Source organism: Homalodisca vitripennis, chromosome 3, assembly GCF_021130785.1.
Source record: "Homalodisca vitripennis isolate AUS2020 chromosome 3, UT_GWSS_2.1, whole genome shotgun sequence".
NCBI classification, from domain to species: domain Eukaryota; kingdom Metazoa; phylum Arthropoda; class Insecta; order Hemiptera; family Cicadellidae; genus Homalodisca; species Homalodisca vitripennis.
The window spans coordinates 208,160,576-208,183,957 of record NC_060209.1 but is presented as its reverse complement, the minus strand read 5'-3'; the positions used below and the strand labels follow the sequence as shown (position 1 = coordinate 208,183,957).

General features: G+C 39.1%; 1 protein-coding gene across 4 annotated transcripts in view; it reads right to left on the bottom strand.

Moving 5' to 3' along the window:
* LOC124358070 (mucin-2-like) overlaps positions 1 to 23,382 on the bottom strand; it is a 67,559-nt gene that overhangs the window by 22,057 nt on the left and 22,120 nt on the right. For all 4 annotated transcript variants that reach the window (XM_046810363.1, XM_046810365.1, XM_046810366.1 and 1 more), the window contains exon 2: positions 9,022 to 9,181. In XM_046810363.1, coding sequence (XP_046666319.1) covers positions 9,022 to 9,181 — 160 coding nt within the window. The remainder of the gene's footprint in view (positions 1 to 9,021; positions 9,182 to 23,382) is intronic.

Here is a 23,382-nt window from a genome sequence, read left to right as displayed (position 1 = left end):
AAATATTAATGTATCATACCTAGAAACCAGTCCTCGTTCTTAACGGAACCGACTGTTAAATCAGTCGAGTAGTATAAAAAATATCGATGCACAAACAGACCAACACAAACAGCTACTTTAATAATTATACTATGTATTTATAGTAAATGAGAAATGGGACTTATAACAAAAATTCCCGAACAGAATTCGAGTCATCCGTTTTATTTTGAGTATAAAGCAAATCCAAATTCAAAATGAAATTTATTTCACACTCATATTTTGTACATACATTACATAGTATTTATAAAAATAAACTTTCTTTATTTAAATTAAAAATATTATGTTTTAAATAGTAAAAGTATGTAAAATAAATAATAAAAATAAAATAAATTATTAAATAATTAGTAATATCCTCTGAGAACAAAGGCCCGTTTGGGATAAACTTTCACATACAAAAATAAATATCCAAGTGGCTACTCGGAACTAAAAGTTGCTTCATAAAATTATTGTAACAATATTTATTAATAAAAATACATTAAAACGTATTTCTGTACACTTTTGTAATATACGCTAGAACTATCTTCAAGTAAATCAAAGATTTCTTACTTTCAACTCAGATATTTATCAACTTTTAACTAATGGAAATATTATAAATCAAATCAAATCATTTTTATTTTGCCAGAACATTACAACAATGTATAGCAATAGTCATTTTTCTATAATTTAGACCAATCACTCCACATTGAGACCAGTCAAACATACAGAAATTTCAGTCGCACCACATTCACTCATGCCAATTTTCCCATTTTCCAACGCTGGTAGTCAGTGTTCCAATTGTGCGGTCACCCAGTCGAATGCCATAAACTCGTCAGCACTATAAAATGCTTGAGACGCTAAAAAGCGTTTTAAACGAGCTTTTAACGCCTTGGGCGTTGTGGCGTTTTTGATTGAATTTGGCAACTTGTTGAGAAAACGAACTCCTACCTGCGAAGGCAATTGTTCGTAAACCCCCGTCCTGTGACTTCCAGTTCGGTAGGTATCTCTGCCTCTTGTCCCATACGAATGTATGTCTCGGCCACGTGTCATGGCACATTTAGACATACAAAAAAAGATTGTCTCTAGGATGTAGAGACACGGCAGAGTCAACAGTTGCAGTTTTTTAAAAGCTTCCTTGCATGTTTCTCTGAACCTTAACTGTGCGATTATGCGAATCGCTTGCTTCTGCAATTTGAATGCCCTGAAAAAATGATAGTTTGCGCTGGCTCCCCACAGCACCAAACCGTAGGTGAGGTGGGGGTAGATCAAGCCATAATAAGCCGTCATCAGTACCTGAATGGGGCAGTATTTGGCTAAAGACCTCAATACATAGATGCCCGAGGCCAGTATTGAGCAAACATGATCAATGTGATAATTCCAAGTCAATCCCCGATCCAGGAATATTCCGAGGAATTTTGAACAGTCGACTTCCTCCAGAAAAAAGTCATCCAATAAAACGGCTGGCCCGTCATTGGAGTTTCCTGATCGCAACGCGAAAGTCAAGAAATTTGATTTTGAAGAATTTGCTTTGAGGTTGAGGCTGTTGAAGTGTTGGACACAATTGTTGGTGTCAAGAAAGATTTGCTGTTCCAGAATAGTTTTTGATTTGTTGGTGAAACAAAGTGTCGTGTCATCAGCGTACTGCACAAGTCTTCCATGCAGTAGTGATGACTCCATGTCATTGACATAGATGAGGAAAAGAATCGGACTGAGTATTGATCCCCGAGGGACACCATAGCTCAGCTGAATCGGTTCAGAGAATTTGTTTGAGATTTGGACGATTTGTGTTCTGTGGCCTAAAAATGAGGTAATCCATTGGAGCGGCACGCCTCTGATGCCATGAGATTCAAGTTTGTCGAGCAATTTCGAGTGGTCAACACAGTCAAATGCCTTAGATAAGTCGAGAAACACACTTAATGTGGAGTCTCGACTTTCTAACCCCTCTACAACCATTTCGACAAGACTCACAACGGCGTCTGTAGTCGATTTCCCTCTCCTGAAACCAAATTGGTGTTCAGAAAGCAGGTTATGGTTGTTTAAAAACTGTAGCATTCTAGTTAAAAAGAGTTTTTCAAAAATTTTGCTCAATGCGGGCAAAATTGAGACAGGCCTATAATTATTGGTTGAGCTGGGATCATCTTTTTTAAAAATTGGAGTTACTTTCGCGATTTTAAGGAGCGAGGGAAAAACTCCTTGTTGAAAAGAATGATCGACTAATTGGGATAATGGACTCACAATATGCTTTGAGCACCTTTTAATGAGCCACACAGACATTAAATTAATATAGTTTGATTTTTTTGCCGGGAGCTGTTGAATAATTCTTTCGAGCTCATCCTCAACTACAGGACCCAAAGCCAATGATGACACTGGGCTCTGTCTTCGCGTGGGGTTTACTTGCGGAGGAGATGGACAAGGACCTTGCTCACCAGCAACAGACGCGAAAAATCTGTTAAACTCGTTCGCAGCCTCAGTCGCATCCTCTACAAGCCTATCCCCTATTTTGATTTTTATTTGGGTCTGTGATTCATTTTTATTGTTTATGATGCCCCAAACAGTTTTAGAAACATTTTTTGACGAGATGATTGATTTAGAGACATCATATGCTTTCGCAACTTGGATCACTCATCTGTAAATTCTTTTGTAATTCCGAAAAAAAATTTTGAAATCCTGGTTTGAAGTAGTTTTTTGAATTTCGGAGAAAAATTTAAGTTTTTCTCTCGATACCAATGTTCCTTTTGTGATCCATTTGTTGTTTCCCTTTCTCGGGCAAACTTTGATTGTTTTAGTAGGACAGCATAAATTTAGATGGTAATTAAAATTTTTGGAGAACCATTTAAAGTGCTGCTCTACTGACTGTGGTAGATTTAAGAAATCCCAATTTTCTTTGGAAAGGGAAGCGTTGAGGAGAGCAATGTTACCTGGCCTTATGTCTCTTATAGTTTTAGTAGTTTTGGGCTCCCTTTCTATTTTTTCGCCACTAATTACAGCCTCTTGGCCGTAGTGGTCTGAGATGGCTGTGTTTACCACGGATACCGCGACACCTGAAAGGTTAGTGATGACGTTGTCAATTGCTGTCTGTGTTGTTGCCGTCACTCGCGTTGGTGTTTTGACTGACAACGCAAGGCCAAAAGACCTTAACAAATCGATAAACCGTGTTGTGGATGGGTGATTTTTGTCCAGCGCGTCAATGTTGAAATCACCCATGAGGACATAATCCTGTTTTTGGTTTGTCAGGTCAGTCAGCACGGTTTCGAATTTGGAAAAAAAATTTTCTTCGTTTCCGCTGGGTGACCTGTAAATTCCGATGACAATCAATTTTGACTTGTTTGTGTGAAGTTTGATTCCGACTGCTTCAAAATCTTTTTCAATTGTTTCCCTAACTGAAAAAGTGCCAAAGTTGGAATTTTGTCTCACGAAAATTACGACTCCTCCTCCTTTGGATAGTTGTCTACAATATGAGTTCGCCAGCTTGAAATTTGGGATTTTGCAACGATCAATGTTTTTGCTGTTGAAGCCATTTTCAGTAACTACAAGTACGTCTGTCTGTAGATCCTCACACATGAGTTGAACTTCATCTAATTTGTTTGTGGCAGATTGTGCGTTTTGATGAAGCAGTCGTATTGAATTTTGATTTTGAAATTTTGACATTGTCCGTCTTCCATGGGTTGCGTCAGTCAATAAATATTATGTACTTTAATATTTAAATCAAATAACTTTTTAGTTTATAAAAAACAACCTCTGTTACGCAAAAAACAAACAAATACTAATAATCAGTAGAAAAAAGTGGACTTTTTCTGACAAATGTACCCTATAAAGTAAATGAGAAGACTTAAGAATACTGCAAGAATACGAAAACTGCCCTATTGTTTTTATAAAACCCTCAGCGTTACTTAAAGTAAATAAACACATTTTTTGGAAACTCGAAAACGTACCTTGTTGTTGTATTGTAAGTAAAATTAAATTAAAACGTTTAAAATTTGGGTTTGGAAATAAGTTTCTAAAAAAGTACCTACTATTTTCCCCATGTACATTTATCGTACTTCTGACATAAAATATGTTTAATACTTTGTAAATGTACAAATTTCTTAAGGGAAGAATATTAAGATTAACAACAAAAGACTCAGTTCTATGGACTTTGGGCAGAATTAGGATGAAGGACTGTTGCAGGATAGTGAGTGAATACAAAGTTGTGACATATGAACCTCTCCAACTTTTGCAACCCCATAGTTCAGATTCGATCCAACAAATGCATGAAAACTTTAAAAGGGCATAAAGTTTGTAATAAGTAAAAAGATAGCACACTTCTGTATAATTCTACTGTGAGATTCTTAATATGCCCCTTCCATTATATTTTTGAATCAATTGTCAGTCCTAAATATTTTATATTTTCAATTTTATCAATTTCCATTCATCTATATTTTCTAATATTTGTGCATTAAATATCGTGATAGTACACTTTTTGTTCAAACTCTTGCACATTCTTCAAATTAAAAATCACATACTTCGGTTTTTCGTGTAGAATCATAATACAGTTTTTATTGAACCAATAGTTCAAACTTTAAATCATTTGTAATTTGTTCATATATTATAGATAAACTTGTATCCACATATGTCAATGCTGTATCGTCCACAAAGGCGGGCAATCTTCCATTAAAGTTACCCATACATAAAACATTCGTATATAAAAAAACAATATCAGCCCCAAACCGGATGCTTGGGGTACATCATGTTTTACTGTTTCGGTGGCGCTATACTTTTTTCCAATTATAACACATTGTTTGCTGTAAATAACTTTAAACCATTTATGAGACAAACCTCGCACTCCTGCCACCCATAGTTTATCCAATAATATTTTATGGTCTACCGTGTCAAAAGCGTGTGTAAAAAAATTGCAGCGCACTTTTTGCTCTGATTTAACCCATTATAAACATATTCCAAAAAAATTAAGTAAGTATCTTTTCTCTAAAGCCAAACTGATTTTTGCTGAGATAAGAAATTTGCGTTACAAAATTCACTACCAGCTTCTCAAATACCTTAGAGAGCACAGATAACAACGATATAGGTCTGTAACAGTTGGTTAGTTTCTTGCTTCCACGTTTAAAAAGAGAAATCACAACTGCAGTCTTTAAACGGACGGGAAATTCCCCTTCATATATACTTTTATTAAAAATAATGTGTTATAATCTGTTTGATTTTTAGTGATATTATTTTCAACACATAGCTATGTATGTTGTCTATGCCAGGCGATTTGTTATTTTGAAGCTTACATATTACTTCCAGCACCTCCTGCTCTTTGTTTGAAGGTTATTTTTGATGATGGAAGGATTGTGAAGGAAACAGGATTTTTCCTGACATTTTCCATCGTTCAGTGAAACAAGAAATCAGTAACACTACGTTTTGAGATCTGCAATCTGATCTCTTCTCCAGGTAAATAACAAACCTAATACATAATAATACAAACTAGGTTAAAATAAGCAAATCATACCAAAGCGTTGTGGCACGCCTAAGTCAGGAATCACCACTACCATGTTGTTTGTCAACTTCACTAACTCTAAAAACATGCACTTAATAAAAACTATACACTAAACACTAATCATTAAAACTGAACTACAGAATACAGGATACATCATGTGAAAAATTGCGGTGAATGGTTGTCCGTGCATTTCGTTTCATGACTTTAATATGTAAAAATTTTTAGTCTACGTAGCTGTTTGTATGTTAGGCTAGTGTAAATTGCAAGAATAGTTATCATATTTTAATTAGAAATGTAACAACATTTAAAATATAGTGTACAAGTAATATAAATTGAACTTAGTGCTCTTGAAATATACTGTACATTTCTGGGATTACTCACATCCTGACTCTTAGTGCTTGTCTTACGTAACAGTAAGTCATTAATGTGTCTGTTTGTTACACGAATAATCAATTTAAACGACTAACTAAATAAATCAGCAGTATTTTTTCACCAGTGTTGCTGTCAATTAACATCGTCTCTCACTTGTGTCAACTGTCATCTATTTAGATTTCGTCTAGATATATATATATATATATATATATATATATATATATATATATATTCGGATCCATGATTTGGATCTCGTCACCAAGCTACTCACTCCTTGCTTATCCAGCTTCACTCCTGATGGCATAAAGACCTTTCGTGTTGGCAAAAAAGTTGTTGACAAAGTAAGACCACTAAAGGTAATTTTGAGGAGTGAGCTTGATGTCCGCCAAATCCTGTCTAATTTTTCCCCGATTTGGCTGTGGGTAGGCCTATTGATCCCCAATTTGGTCCTGTGAAACTGTCAAGAGACAGAACTCCTCGTGAACTGGATTATCTCAAAAGCCTGAAGACTGAACTTGAGGATCGCACTTCTCGTGGAGAGGAGAATCTCACAATTAAGTATAGAAACAATGTACCTGCTATTGTCAAGACTCTAAAAAACGTCTAAAATTCAACGGTCCACCTCAGTTATTCATTGGTTACTACCAAAATGTTAATGGCTTGAAAAGTAAACTTAATTTGTTATCTAAATCTATTGCTACATGTTATTATGACTTCATAACCTTATAAAACAAATCTCTGACCAGATGTGAATGACTCTGAACTTAATTTAAATGGATTCACCGTCTTTATATGTGACAGAACCCAACTCTCAAGTAGTAAGGTTTGTGGGGGTGGTACATTCATTGCCATTCGTGACAATATTCATAGTCACAAACACCACAACACAACATATTCTAGTAGCGAATGTATCTTCGTCTCTTGCAATCTCCATAACTCACGATTACTTATAGCTTATGTCTATATTCCTCCTAGCCAACTCTCTACAGTCTATTTAGCATTCTGTGATGCCTTTGATGATGTTCTGCCCTCGAGTAAGACCCATGATCATGTAATACTACTGGGTGATTTAACCTGCCTAATGTAGACTGGCTCAATCCCAGTGGTCCTGATGTTGATGATTCCTCACGTTATATTTTTGATCTGGCAGCGACACACAAGCTTTATCAAAAGAACCATATACAGAACTTTTGGGGTGTCTACCTTGACCGTATATACTCCTCATTATCTTCGATGGTGGTCACTACTGCTGATGATACATTACTTGCTGAGGGCAGACATCATCCTGCTCTTGGGTTTTCCTTTGAACTAAGTCATCCCTCTCGTTCACCAAGTTCAAAGTTAATTTTTTGTTTTAGGAGGTGTAACTTGGAGGCAGTTGCCACTCAACTCCATAATTTGGCCTATCCTACATGTAATGATGCTAAGGCGGAATCCTCTTTCGACAATTTTTGTAGTCAACTTGGTGAAATCGTCAAGGCAAACACTCCCATCAAAAAAGTTGGCGTCTCCCATTTTCCTGTATGGTTCTCCAGAATTTGGAAGCATTTAACCATCAAGAAGAAGATTCTACACAAGAAGTATAAAGCTACCTTATCACAATTCTACTATCAACGTTTACAGGAACTGAGGAATGTATGCAGCGGAATGGCCCGTGAGTGTCACCTGAATTACATTAACAAAATTGAAGAATCGTTACCAAATAACATGAAATCTTTTTGGGCTCATGTTGGCGGTTTGCGACGTACTCCGAACATTCCTAAGAAATTGCATCTTGATTCGACCGAAGCTACTGATCCCTCTACTAAATGTGAACTTTTCGTTCAATTCTTTTCTTCTGTTTTTAATGCTGCTGTTATCCCTATACCTGACTTTGATTATGGGCTGAATCATTCTCTTCCTAACTGCACTGTGTCTGCTGTTGATATATCTAACAAACTTCAAGCACTCGACATCAAGAAAGGGACTGGTCCCGATGACATACCACCAATTGTGCTCAAGATCTGTGCCCCAATACTTGCTCTTCATCTTGCCATTTTATTCAAAACCTTATTAGCAGTAGGCATTTTCCCGTCATCTTTAAAGCAGAGTTTTGTCGTCCCTATTTTCAAACAAGGAGACAAATCCAATTCAAGAAACTATAGGCCTATAGTGATCCAATCAACTCTCGCCAAGGTATTTGAAAGTATTGTTCATGAATTTCTGTACTTCAACCTCAGCAAATATATCATCAAGGAGCAACGTGGCTTTATGCGGGGGCGCTCCACTACTACAAACCTTCTCAAAATTCAGGAGTTCATTAATTCATCTTTCACTGATTCGTGTCCTGTTGACTGTGCCTACCTGGACTTTGCAAAGGCCTTTGACAAGGTTAACATCTCAATCTTGATTGCTAAACCGGAAGCTTATAGAATTTCTGATCCCTTGCTGAAGTGGCTAGTGAGCTATCTTACAGGCAGATTTCTGATGGTCAAACGTGATGGTGCTACATCTTTGCCATGCCTTGTATTGTTTGCGTGGTCACGTTGTCTTCCAATTCTGGAATCTGTGATATAGATGTAGGGTGTTTAGCGTAACAATGAGTCGGCAAACGGTTAGGGTCACTATGCGAGCCATAGCTTATGTAAATGAAAAAATGTAATATGTCTACGTATTGTTGCCTGGTCACGTTGCCCTCCAATTCTGGAATCTGTGATATAGGGTGTCTAGCACATAGTGCTTTTTACTCGATTCGGCACAAACCCCGGTTCAAGAGTTTCAGTACATTTTGTATGCGTGAAGTTTGCACTCAATAGATAATAACACAACTCAAATTGGAGTTGCAGCCATGTGTCACTGATTGTACCGATCTGTCGAGTTACCTTCCACTACATGCAACTAAACTACTATTCATCAACATGCGAGACAAAAGTGTTTACTTTTGACCAGTTAAAATCCTTTAATTTTTGGCACTTCGCACAAACATCGTGATGCTAAACACACCATTTAATTCATATTTTAGGATGGTACCTAGAAATACTGCCATGTACTAAAAAGTTTTGAATACCACGAAGTATCTATAGAAATGTTATTCATCCATGTTGGTAATGCGGTTTAATTGTTATGAGTAAATATGACACCATTATATTGCAGTTTTCATGCAGATTCTAAGATTCTAGTACCTGAACGAACTCGTCTGTCTGGATGACAAGTACGTTGTCCATAGCGTGGCCGAGACCACAAGAGCCGGAGGAACACTGGCCGGAGGACGGGCGGCTGCCGCACCCCCTCATAGGAACCGTGAAACTGTACTCCGCTCGACCGCTGCCAGCCTGCACGTACCTGTAAGTACAATAATTAACTTTACACCTGGTCTGTATGGATGACAAGGACGTCGTCTATGGAATGGCTAAGACTATGTGAGGTGGTGAAACGCTGGCCCGAGCGTCGCCTGAGGTCAAGCGGTTGCTGTAAAATTGTGTTCCAAGAGACTGCTGCCAGCCTGCACGTACCTGTAAATACAATCATTAAATTTACACCTGGTCTTTCTGGATGACAAGGACGTCGTCTATGGAATGGCTAAGACTATGTGAGGTGGTGAAACGCTGGCCCGAGCGTCGCCTGAGGTCAAGCGGTTGCTGTAAAATTGTGTTCCAAGAGATTGCTGCCAGCCTGCACGTACCTGTAAATACAATCATTAAATTTACACCTGGTCTTTCTGGATGACAAGGACGTCGTCTATAGAATGGCTAAGACTATGTGAGGTGGTGAAACGCTGGCCCGAGCGTCGCCTGAGGTCAAGCGGTTGCTGTAAAATTGTGTTCCAAGAGACTGCTGCCAGCCTGCACGTACCTGTAAATACAATCATTAAATTTACACCTGGTCTTTCTGGATGACAAGGACGTCGTCTATAGAATGGCTAAGACTATGTGAGGTGGTGAAACGCTGGCCCGAGCGTCGCCTGAGGTCAAGCGGTTGCTGTAAAATTGTGTTCCAAGAGACTGCTGCCAGCCTGCACGTACCTGTAAATACAATCATTAAATTTACACCTGGTCTTTCTGGATGACAAGGACGTCGTCTATGGAATGGCTAAGACTATGTGAGGTGGTGAAACGCTGGCCCGAGCATCGCCTGAGGTCAAGTGGTTGCTACACCTCCTCACTGAAACTGTAAAATTGTGTTCTAAGAAACTGCTGCCAGCCTTCACGTACCTGTTAGTACAATAATTAACTTTACATCTGGTCTGTCTGGATGACAAGGACGTCTATAGAATGGCTAAGACTATGTGAGGTGGTAAAACGCTGACCCGAGCGTCGCCTGAGGTCAAGCGGTTGCTACACCTACTCACTGAAACTGTAAAAGTGTGTTCGAAGAGACCGCCGTCAGCCTAAATGTACATTAATGTAACTTGGAATTTATTGTAAATAAAACAATATTTATCATCCTTAAACGTTCAACGACTCTCATGCGATATCGGTGAATCAGCATATTTGTTCTTCGGCATTAATTTAATAAACTTATTTACTAGGATTCACAAATGTTTATTAACTGGTTAAATCGGTTGGCATTAATCAAAAGATAATGGCATATGTATGCGAAAGAAAGTCAAATCCTATGCATAAAAAGCAGTAGTTAATGGGCCCGACCTGTTCTGAGGCGGAAAGTCGAGCAGACCAGCTAAACCAGAACAATGACCTTGACCGTGACTGTGAGAGCAATCACGACTCGTGGACCAGTTTAATGTTCACGGTTACTCAAGTGCACGCGACTGCTACCGTACTACCAACGCAACTAGAACATTGAGCTTGACCGTGACTGTAAGAGCATTTCGGCTCGTGGAGCAGTTTAAGGTACACGGTTACTCAAGTGCACGCGACCGCTACAGCACCAACCGCGCAACCAGAACATTGACCTTCACCGTGACTGTGAGAGTAATTTCGGCTCGTGGACCAGTTTAAGGTACACGGTTACTCAAGTGCACGCGACCGCTACAGCACCAACCGCGCAACCAGAACATTGACCTTCACCGTGACTGTGAGAGTAATTTCGGCTCGTGGACCAGTTTAAGGTACACGGTTACTCAAGTGCACGCGACCGCTACAGCACCAACCGCGCAACCAGAACATTGACCTTCACCGTGACTGTGAGAGTAATTTCGGCTCGTGGACCAGTTTAATGTTCATGGTTACTCAAGTGCACGCGACCGCTACCGTACCACCAGCGCAACCAGAACATTGAGCTTGACCGTGACTGTGAGTGATTCACGGTTACTCAAGTGCACGCGACCGCTACCGCACCACCAGCGCACCACCAGCGCAACCTGAACATTGACTTGACCGTGACTATAAGAGCAATCTCGTCTCGTGGACCAGTTTAAGGTACACGGTTACTCAAGTGCACGCGACCGCTACCGTACCACCAGCGCAACCTGAACATTGACTTGACCGTGACTATAACAGCAATCTCGTCTCGTGGACCAATTTTATTTTCACGGTTACTCAGGTGCACGCGACCGCTACCGTACTACCAGCGCAACCAGAACATTGACCATGGCCGTGACTGTGAGAGTAATTTCGCCTCGTGGACCAGTTTAATGTTCACGGTTACTCAAGTGCACGTGACCGCTACCGTACCACCTGCGCAACCAGAACATTGAGCTTGACCGTGACTGTGAGTGATTCACGGTTACTCAAGTGCACGCGACCGCTACCGCACCACCAGCGCAACCTGAACATTGACTTGACCGTGACTATAAGAGCAATCTCGTCTCGTGGACCAGTTAAGGTACACGGTTACTCAAGTGCACGCGACCGCTACCGTACCACCAGCGCAACCTGAACATTGACTTGACCGTGACTATAACAGCAATCTCGTCTCGTGTACCAATTTTATGTTCACGGTTACTCAAGTGCTCGCGACCGCTACCGTACCACCAGCGCAACCAGAACATTGACTTGACAGTGACTGTGAGTGACCAATTTTATGTTCACGGTTACTCAAGTGCACGCGACCGCTACCGTACCACCTGCGCAACCAGAACATTGAGCTTGACAGTGACTGTGAGTGATTCACGGTTACTCAAGTGCACGCGACCGCTACCGTACCACCTGCGCAACCAGAACATTGAGCTTGACAGTGACTGGGAGTGATTCACGGTTACTCAAGTGCACGCGACCGCTACCGTACCACCTGCGCAACCAGAACATTGAGCTTGACAGTGACTGTGAGTGATTCACGGTTACTCAAGTGCACGCGACCGCTACCGTACCACCTGCGCAACCAGAACATTGAGCTTGACAGTGACTGTGAGTGATTGACGGTTACTCAAGTGCACGCGACCGCTACCGTACCACCTGCGCAACCAGAACATTGAGCTTGACAGTGACTGTGAGTGATTCACGGTTACTCAAGTGCACGCGACCGCTACCGCACCACCAGCGAATCCTGAACATTGACTTGACCGTGACTATAAGAGCAATGTCGTCTCGTGGACCAGTTTAATGTTCACGGTTACTCAAGTGCACGCGACCGCTACCGTACCACCAGCGCAATCAGAATATTGACTTTGACCGTGACTGTGAGAGCAATCTCGGCTCGTGGACCAGTTTAATGTTCACGGTTATTCAAGTGCACGTGACCGCTACCGTACCACCAGTGCAACTGTAACATTGACCTTGACCGTGACTGTGAGAGGAATCTCGGCTCGTGGACCAGTTTAATGTTCACGGTTACTCAAGTGCACGTGACCGCTACCGCACCACCAGCGCAACTATAACATTGACCTTGACCGTGACTGTGAGAGCAGTCTCGGCTCGTGGACCAGTTTAATATTGACCGCTTGCCTGGCCATCCTGCCTGGAAGTTCCGCTGCATTTGTCACGTCTGTATTCTTCCCAGTTTCAGTACGATTGAGGAGTGATTTTATTCTGATCTCTTATTCTTATTCAGCCAACAGAAGAAGCGGAAGACATGAAGAACATTTTGTTGGTAATAATTTATTTATTAGTATTTGTACTACGAAGTAATTGGTAGTACGGTACTCGAAATGAACTTGTTCAATACTGGGAAACTATTTTTGTAATAAGAATTATTTTCAAATCTACAAATAGTTGTTACCAACTATAATGTACTAGCGACTCGTTCCGGCCTTGCACGGGTTCAATACATTTTTAATTTTTTTTACATATTTAAATTCTCAACAACAATCGTTGATTTTTTTAAATCTTCCCATAAAATCTCAAAATAATATAATTTTACCAATCAAGCTAATTATAACCCATCGCCTTACCAACCAAATGATATTATGAAATTAGATCAATTTATATTAGTTTATCTAACATTAGATATTCCTACTAATAATATCTACAAAATATCTTTATACACAATATTTACAGCAGTTTTTTGTTGGACAGCACAAATAAGTTATTCGTATAAGTTACCTGTGAGAGGGAAACATACAGTTTTCCATATGAAAAAAAAAATGAACGCTTAAATCTAATCCTGCAACATTGAATGTTTAACTCTGTGACTTATTAATTGTCAATTAAAAAGACAGTTTCACAGTAAATTACAGCCGCTTAAATTGGAAAGGAAAGTCTATAGCGATTAAAGGAATCCGAGGAATTAAAACAACTTCTCCAGTTTCATATCCAGTCGGTATTAAGCGTTCTATGTTGTAGGTTTTTAAAGATTTTACTAGTAATCGTGTACCAATGCATAATTTAGGTTAAGGTTACATAGTAAAATAACGGGACACCCTACTTACAACACTAATTTATTCCAAAAAGATTCAATTAAGTATTTCAAAGAGCTGCAAGGAATTAAGGAATTGAGAAAAATGAACTGTCGTCTCTTACACATGCGTGGTTTCTGTTGCACTTACATATTGTCGTGTAAAACCCTTATAGTTGTAATGAATGTTTCCGGCACATAAACCGTTTTGAATAATCTTCAAAGTATTTGTTGAAAACGTTTCGGGAAGTGGTGCGATAAGTTGACACAAAATAGTGGTAGAGCCTTGTAGCACAACTAGTTTGCAAAATGGTGAAAATAATTATTAAAGAAATGCATTTAGAAAGTGTAGTTTTATTTTTGCATGTAACGTGTAAGTAAGTTACACAAACTAGGTCCGTGTATTGATGGATACCCGTCTGAGATACCATAAAATCCTTATTTATACTACAGTCATATTCGCGAGTAGTCAGCGAGTTCTGAGAAATATGACATTGTTCTCGCAATATTATAATATGATATTGTACAAACACTCATGTCTTCTCACGTATGAGATCACCGACCAAATGAAACATTGCACAATCGGTAGTCCAGTATTTACTAGCAACTCTAGGATGTATTAAATCACTCAAGCAGATGTCATGGCCGACTCTTCCTATCCCGGTGGCCGTAACATGACAAGATCGTCCTCAGGAGAATCCTTGATATTTATCTCCCTCGATCGTAACTGTCAGACCGTGTCGTCAGATCCATACTTCGGAGAAAAGCTCTGGGAGATAGAACATTATCTGGCGCAATCTATGGCTGGACACAGAAACTACAAGAAGGTTCATGTCGAAGAGTCAGTATGATGAACTGGTGACAACAAATCGTGCGCTGATGAATAAAACAACAGAAATAGAATCCCCGAAGATAACATAAGGGCAGAAAATTTGGAATAGAAAGTGGCCTGGAAATGAAGTCAAGTCTTGTGACGGGTAGGGGTCAGTCCCCGAAACCTGTCTGAGCCAACCTGTTTTGTTATGAGAAATATTTTACTTCGGTTATTCAACAGCACGGTAATGTGATGAAATTTGGAAGCGTTAATGGTGATGTGCTGTACTGTAATCACCACCTGACATTTAGTTAGTGTAGGAAAGAAATAATACTAATTATAAATTATTTTAATAAAAGATTAAGTATTTGAACCAGGCTGGAAATAAATGAGTTTTAAGTTCTATACCTTTTTTAACGAATAATGCTTTTCCATCGAAGAATTCTCAGCAAACCACTGCGAATAGTAAATAATGTATTGCTCGTTAAATGTTTCACATATGTGTACATATTTCGAGAGGAATTAAAGACGACTGTTGGAAATGTTTGTTCTGGAAGTTTTAACTTGTAGGCTGTTCGAGTTCTGTAGTACAGCAGCTTCTTCATTGCTCGTATCGGTGGCGACACATCACGCCAACATTCTACAGATTATCATCACAAATAATGAAACATAATCTTAGTTCCTGTAAAGTAGCGGATATGTGAAAAACAAGATTTTTCTAGAAATTTGCCATAGTCAGTGATACAACATATCAATAACACCACGTTTCGAAATGTGCATTCTTATCTCCTCCTCAGGTGGATAACTAAACAAACAACTAAAATCAAAGCTAAAATAAACAAATCATACCAGAGCGTTGTGACATGCATAAGTCAGGAACCACAACAACCACGTTGTTGTGATACAACAATACATGATAACTAAAAACATGCACTTAATAAAACCAAACTAAAGCATACAGGTATTTATTTAAGTCCGTAAGTAAAAATTTATATTTTCGTATCATATTTTCTCTTAAACTTACATATATATATAATATATATATATATATATATATATATATATATATAAATATATATATAAGTTTGTAAGAGAAAATACAGAAAGTTTCAATAGTCTTAGTGTCTAAAAAGTGTTTACTACCGATCTCAACTGATTACAGAGATAAGAAAGGTCAGTTGAGGGGGCGTTGTTGATGAGACTGTTGCCAGATGTGAACAACTAATTGTCAGACATCTGTAACGGTCCAATCATGCAAACTTACGTCTCTCGATCACGACATAGAGATTACCGCATGCCAGATGTGAACAACTAATTTTCAGACATCTGTAATGGTCCAATCATGCAAACCTTCGTATCTCGAACACAACGTAGGGATTACTGCATGTCGGATGTGAACAACTAATTGTCAGACATCTGTAATGGTCCAATCATGCAAACTTTCGTCTCTCGAATACAACGTAGAGGTTACTGCATGCCGGATGTGAACAGACATCTGTAATGGTCCAATCGTGCAAACTTACGTCTCTCGAACACGATATAGAGGTTACTGCATGCTGGATGTGAACAACTAATTGTCGGACATCTTTAATGGTCCAATCATGCAAACCTTCGTATCTCGAACACAACGTAGGGATTACTGCATGCCGGATGTGAACAACTAATTGTCAGACATCTGTAATGGTCCAATCATGCAAACTTTCGTCTCTCGAATACAACGTAGGGATTACTGCATGTCGGATGTGAACAACTAATTGTCAGACATCTGTAATGGTCCAATCATGCAAACCTTCGTATCTCGAACACAACGTAGGGATTACTGCATGTCGGATGTGAACAACTAATTGTCAGAGATCTGTAATGGTCCAATCATGCAAACTTTCGTCTTTCGAATACAACGTAGAGATTACTGCATGCCGGATGTTAACAACTAATTGTCAGAGATCTGTAATGGTCCAATCATGCAAACTTTCGTCTCTCGAACACGACATAGAGATTACTGCATGCTGGATGTGAACAACTAATTTTCAGGCATCCGTAATGGTCCAATCGTGCAAACATTCATCTCTCGAACACGACATAGAGATTACTGCATGCCGGATGTGAACAACTAATTTTCAGACATCTGTAATGGTCCAATTGTGCAAACATTCATCTCTCGAACACGACATAGAGATTACTGCATGCTGGATGTGAACAACTAATTTTCAGACATCCGTAATGGTCCAATCGTGCAAACATTCATCTCTCGAACACGATATAATGATTACTGCATGCTGGATGTGAACAACTAATTTTCAGACATCTGTAATGATCCAATCGTGCAAACATTCATCTCTCGAACACGACATAGAGATTACTGCATGCCGGATGTGAACAACTAATTTTCAGACATCCGTAACGGTCCAATCGTGCAAACTTACGTTTCTCGAACACGATATAGAGATTACTGCATGCTGGATGTGAACAACTAATTTTCAGACATCTGTAATGGTCCAATTGTGCAAACATTCATCTCTCGAACACGACATAGAGATTACTGCATGCCGGATGAGAACAACTAATTGTCAGACATCTGTAATCATGCAAACTTTCGTCTCTCGAATACAACGTAGAGATTACTGCATGCCGGATGTTAACAACTAATTGTCAGAGATCTGTAATGGTCCAATCATGCAAACTTTCGTCTTTCGAATACAACGTAGAGATTACTGCATGCCGGATGTTAACAACTAATTGTCAGAGATCTGTAATGGTCCAATCATGCAAACTTTCGTCTCTCGAACACGACATAGAGATTACTGCATGCTGGATGTGAACAACTAATTTTCAGGCATCTGTAATGGTCCAATCGTGCAAACATTCATCTCTCGAACACGACATAGAGATTACTGCATGCCGGATGAGAACAACTAATTGTCAGACATCTGTAATGGTCCAATTGTGCAAACTTTCGTCTCTCGAATACAACATAGAGATTACTGCATGCCGGATGTGAACAACTAATTTTCAGACATCCGTAATGGTCCAATCGTGCAAACATTCATCTCTCGAACACGACATAGAGATTACTGCATGCTGGATGTGAACAACTAATTTTCAGACATCCGTAATGGTCCAATCGTGCAAACATTCATCTCTCGAAGACGACATAGAGATTACTGCATGCCGGATGTGAACAACTAATTTTCAGACATCCGTAATGGTCCAATCGTGCAAACATTCATCTCTCGAACACGATATAATGATTACTGCATGCTGGATGTGAACAACTAATTTTCAGACATCTGTAATGATCCAATCGTGCAAACATTCATCTCTCGAACACGACATAGAGATTACTGCATGCCGGATGTGAACAACTAATTTTCAGACATCCGTAACGGTCCAATCGTGCAAACTTACGTTTCTCGAACACGATATAGAGATTACTGCATGCTGGATGTGAACAACTAATTTTCAGACATCTGTAATGGTCCAATTGTGCAAACATTCATCTCTCGAACACGACATAGAGATTACTGCATGCCGGATGAGAACAACTAATTGTCAGACATCTGTAATCATGCAAACTTTCGTCTCTCGAATACAACGTAGAGATTACTGCATGCCGGATGTTAACAACTAATTGTCAGAGATCTGTAATGGTCCAATCATGCAAACTTTCGTCTTTCGAATACAACGTAGAGATTACTGCATGCCGGATGTTAACAACTAATTGTCAGAGATCTGTAATGGTCCAATCATGCAAACTTTCGTCTCTCGAACACGACATAGAGATTACTGCATGCTGGATGTGAACAACTAATTTTCAGGCATCCGTAATGGTCCAATCGTGCAAACATTCATCTCTCGAACACGACATAGAGATTACTGCATGCCGGATGTGAACAACTAATTTTCAGACATCTGTAATGGTCCAATTGTGCAAACTTACGTTTCTCGAACACGATATAGAGATTACTGCATGCTGGATGTGAACAACTAATTTTCAGACATCTGTAATGGTCCAATTGTGCAAACTTACGTTTCTCGAACACGATATAGAGATTACTGCATGCCGGATGTGAACAACTAATTTTCAGGCATCTGTAATGGTTCAATCGTGCAAACATTCATCTCTCGAATACAACGTAGAGATTACTGCATGCCGGATGTGAACAACTAATTGTCAGTCATCTGTAATGGTCCAATCATGCAAACTTACGTCTCTCGAACACGACATAGAGATTACTGCATGCCGGATGTGAACAACTAATTGTCAGATATCTGTAATGGTCCAATCGTGCAAACATTCATCTCTCGAACACGACATAGAGATTACTGCATGCCGGATGAGAACAACTAATTTTCAGACATCTGTAATGGTCCAATTGTGCAAACTTACGTTTCTCGAACACGATATAGAGATTACTGCATGCTGGATGTGAACAACTAATTTTCAGGCATCTGTAATGGTTCAATCGTGCAAACATTCATCTCTCGAATACAACGTAGAGATTACTGCATGCCGGATGTGAACAACTAATTGTCAGGCATCTGTAATGGTCCAATCATGCAAACTTACGTCTCTCGAACACGACATAGAGATTACTGCATGCCGGATGTGAACAACTAATTGTCAGATATCTGTAATGGTCCAATCGTGCAAACATTCATCTCTCGAACACGACATAGAGATTACTTCATGCTGGATGTGAACAACTAATTTTCAGGCATCTGTAATGGTCCAATCGTGCAAACATTCATCTCTCGAACACGACATAGAGATTACTGCATGCCGGATGTGGACAACTAATTTTCAGACATCTGTAATGGTCCAATCGTGCAAACATTCATCTCTCGAACACGACATAGAGATTACTGCATGCTGGATGTGAACAACTAATTTTCAGGCATCTGTAATGGTCCAATCGTGCAAACATTCATCTCTCGAACACGATATAGAGATTACTGCATGCTGGATGTGAACAACTAATTTTCAGAGATCTGTTATGGTCCAATCATGCAAACTTTCTCGTATAATCTATTGTCGTCACCTGTTTTCCAAAATATTTTAATTTGCTTTAAATAAATGTAATCTTATAGCGTATCGATATGCAATTTTAACGTAGTTAGATTAATTTTAATTTCATAACAAGAAAATAATAATTAGCAACTGTTGAAATATAACATACAAGAATCATGTGTCTCACCATGTTGTATGCTCGACATGGCTTAAAAGTATTTTTGGTGCAAAAAGAGCTGTTCGAGCCATTAAAGAGGTATCTTCATTTGATTCGTGCAGAGGGGATTCCTCTCCCTCAATATCCTTACCTTGACCTTATTTTTCATCTTCGGGTTAGTAATTTCGACCAAATAACTTGATCTTCCGTCAGTGTGGGATTGTCACAGATGCCCTACAAGGCGAGGTGGTGACTTGCGCACTCTCAGACATCGCCTAACACTCTCTGAACATGACATACATTCCCACAAGATCCCACTTCTTTAATACTCTTCCAGCAGAAATAAAAAGAGCAATAATGTAATAATGTTTGATCCTCGAGAAAAGAAAACTTAGAGCTTTCTGAGTTGAAAAAGTTGTTCTTGAGAAGATGTCACCAGTTATACTTGACATTCAGAGTGCAATCTGCTGTAAAAATGGAAGACCACCTACGAGACGACGTGTAGGAAGTTACGGCGGCAGATGTAAGACAGGCCTCCTTGCCGTGGCAAGAATCGATGGTTTGCGTGTGATTACATGATTACAAATGTCTGACATTAACATGTTCGTATCCGCCAACAGCCTCCAGTTGTTCTTGCGAGACGTTGTCACCAGTTATACTTGACATTCAGAGTGCAATCTGCTGTAAAAATGGAAGACCACCTACGAGACGACGTGTAGGAAGTTACGGCGGCAGATGTAAGACAGGCCTCCTTGCCGTGGCAAGAATCGATGGTTTGCGTGTGATTACATGATTACAAATGTCTGACATTAACATGTTCGTATCCGCCAACAGCCTCCAGTTGTTCTTGCGAGACGTTGTCACCAGTTATACTTGACATTCAGAGTGCAATCTGCTGTAAAAATGGAAGACCACCTACGAGACGACGTGTAGGAAGTTACGGCGGCAGATGTAAGACAGGCCTCCTTGCCGTGTCAAGAATCGCTGGTTTGCGTGTGATTACATGATTACAAATGTCTGACATTAACATGTTCGTATCCGCCAACAGCCTCATCGTTTCCTAATCGTCCTTCACAGCTCTAATGACATTGAAGAGATGACATTAATGGAGTAATTCACTGCTTTCCCTCCCAAAAGATTTAGTATTTTTACTTATTTTGATTACGAAAGAGGTCTTGAGGACTATATTCAGTTCAAAAGCCATGGCTGAGATTATCGCTGAAATTGCCAAGCTACTACAGTTGGAGGAATTTAGCTGTGCTCGTAAGGCCCAAATACTACCCTTTCAACAATAAACGCTATCTGTGTGGCGGGTTGCGTTTACGTGCTAGCCGCTGAGATGAAGGCACAACAATCTCTTTAACGACTTTAAACTCACGATTTCGGTTTGCAGATTAGTATTGACAAATACGTTAATTTAAAAAACACAATAAAAACTGAAAAACCAGGTTAAGTTGTATTATTGCTATTATTTGGTATTATGTTATTTTATTCCACCACAATCAGCACTGTCAAAAAACAGACTGATTGTAGCGTGTGTGATGAGTTATTTGGGCCAATACGATTCCTGAAAGGAGGGTTTTACCCATGAGTCATAGGAAATGTTTTCGGGACGCAGCGCATAATGCTACCCCGCCACCCTTCCCGCCTATCACCACAACTCAAGGTCACGCGCTCAGCTAAAGTCCTCGAACTGTACTACGCAGGGTTTCGTGCGCCTTAGAGCTTTTACAGGGTTTCATTTGAATTTTTTTAGAGTCCATTTCTAAAGACAGGATGAATATAAATTAAATGTTTTAATTATTCTACAAGAAGTGGTAGGAGTTAACAAATAATTTTTGGACACATTGTGATTGAAGATAATTGTATGTAAAAGATACAGTAAGTATTTGAAAATAACTGGTGGCACTGACGTGTTTAATTATAATAATATTGAATTTCGTTAAGAAAAAACTACTAAAAGACTTGTCATGTTTGTAAACTATACTTATTAAAAAGTATAATTAATGTTCTTAGATGATAATGAATAAAAATGTAACTTCCTGAAATTATAACTCACATATATAATAAATATATGTATATGTAAATATAGTACCTATGAGTTGCATGGGAACAATAGAAAAATGTATTGCATGTTATTCCTGAATAAAGATAATTTGAACTTGAACTTGAACTTGAATATAAATTTTCATTTTTATCTTGAGCCATTTTTATTTGTGCCTGATTACAAAATTACCTAAATTTCCTACTTTAAACTATGACAGTTCTCGTGGGTTTTTCTGTATTCTGGAAAGTTACCTCAAAGCGATGTCTCAATCAGACGGATATCGTTACAAAAGGAGCAATAAATAACAAATGTTTTTTCGAACCTTATTTCTAAATAGGTAAGATCGAGTTCCATAATGAGTGATGATGATGTTGTGTTGTATGGTGCATGTTCATCCAAGGGGGGTGCATTTTCTGTCGCAGAGCATAATCGAATTCTATTACTCAAGGGGATATCTTGACAACTAATTCAGCAATAGACTTCAAATTTTGTGTGAAACTTCATTTTAAAAGTAAACAAAAATAGGAAACCTTCCTTTCATTTTAAAATAGGAACAATCTAATTTGATTATGGTGTATGTTTCTCCATGAGCTCTGGCTCGAGAACTATTTGAGTAACATGCTTGAGGTTTTACATGAAACTTCATTTCCACAAAGGCTAGATCAGACTAGATGATGATGTGTTTCTTAAGCCACATATTATTATTTAATAAACTATAATTTTTACATGTATGTAACTCATTAAATGGTTTAGTTCAAACCTCTATCTCTATTCTAATAATGATTTGCAGACTTTCTCTGAAGAGGCAGTTATAGAGAAAGTTTCATCAGTCTAGGCTTTTATACTGTCTCACGAAGGATGATCTGTAAATGTTAACCGTTGCCGTCCGTCACCGCGGGGTCTGAGGCTGTCAGACCCGATCTTCGTGCAGTCCTTCTCCACTTGATCCTCCTCACCTGTGAACGAGAGGTCATCGGAGTAAAGTACTTGAGAGATGCTCTCACTTTTGTTCCCAAACCCTTTGACTTCCTCGTCAGGGATCATTTCTTCCCTGTGGTTATCGTTTCAATTACAAAGAGTACCGATAATGACATTGTACCGTTATTTAGTTTTACTTCATACAGTACATATTTTCGCAACCCAGTTGCTTGTTACTGGTTAGTACAAGTTACATCCGATGTTCTTGGAAATAAATTCTTGGCGGATTGATAAACTAATTGGCACGTGTATTAATTATTTCTCTCGGGAACTTTGTAGCTGTCAAACCTCGCTACCGAAGCTACATCTCGCACGGCTTGTCCGTTAGTAAAAATTTATATTTTCGTATCATAAGTTAGCCCTTTTATACGAGGCATCTAATGATTGAATGTAATGTAAAGTAAAATTATAACTTGTAAGGTAACTTTACCTTGAATGTGTTTTATTTGCCATACCAACTTGGATTAATATTTGTGGCGATGTCCTTCTGACGAGACCACGTTGTCGTGGTTATAAGTTGTCTCGATAAATGGGTAATACCGTCGCGATTATGTTTTAGGCGAGTTGCAGTACGCTCTTCGAGCTCACTTTTTGAGTTCAAGCCCAATTACTTCATGTTTTAGACTTCCAGTCTACTAATCTTCCGCTTTTCCGACTACAACTGCATTGTCGAGACAAGAATGCTGACGCCTGCGATTGTGAGAGAAGTTCATCGTAAAGGAAAGTTATTTTTAAATTTTGAATAATTATTAATTTCGAAGGTACAATCCATAGAACATTGGTTAGGCCCATCCCATGGTATCATATT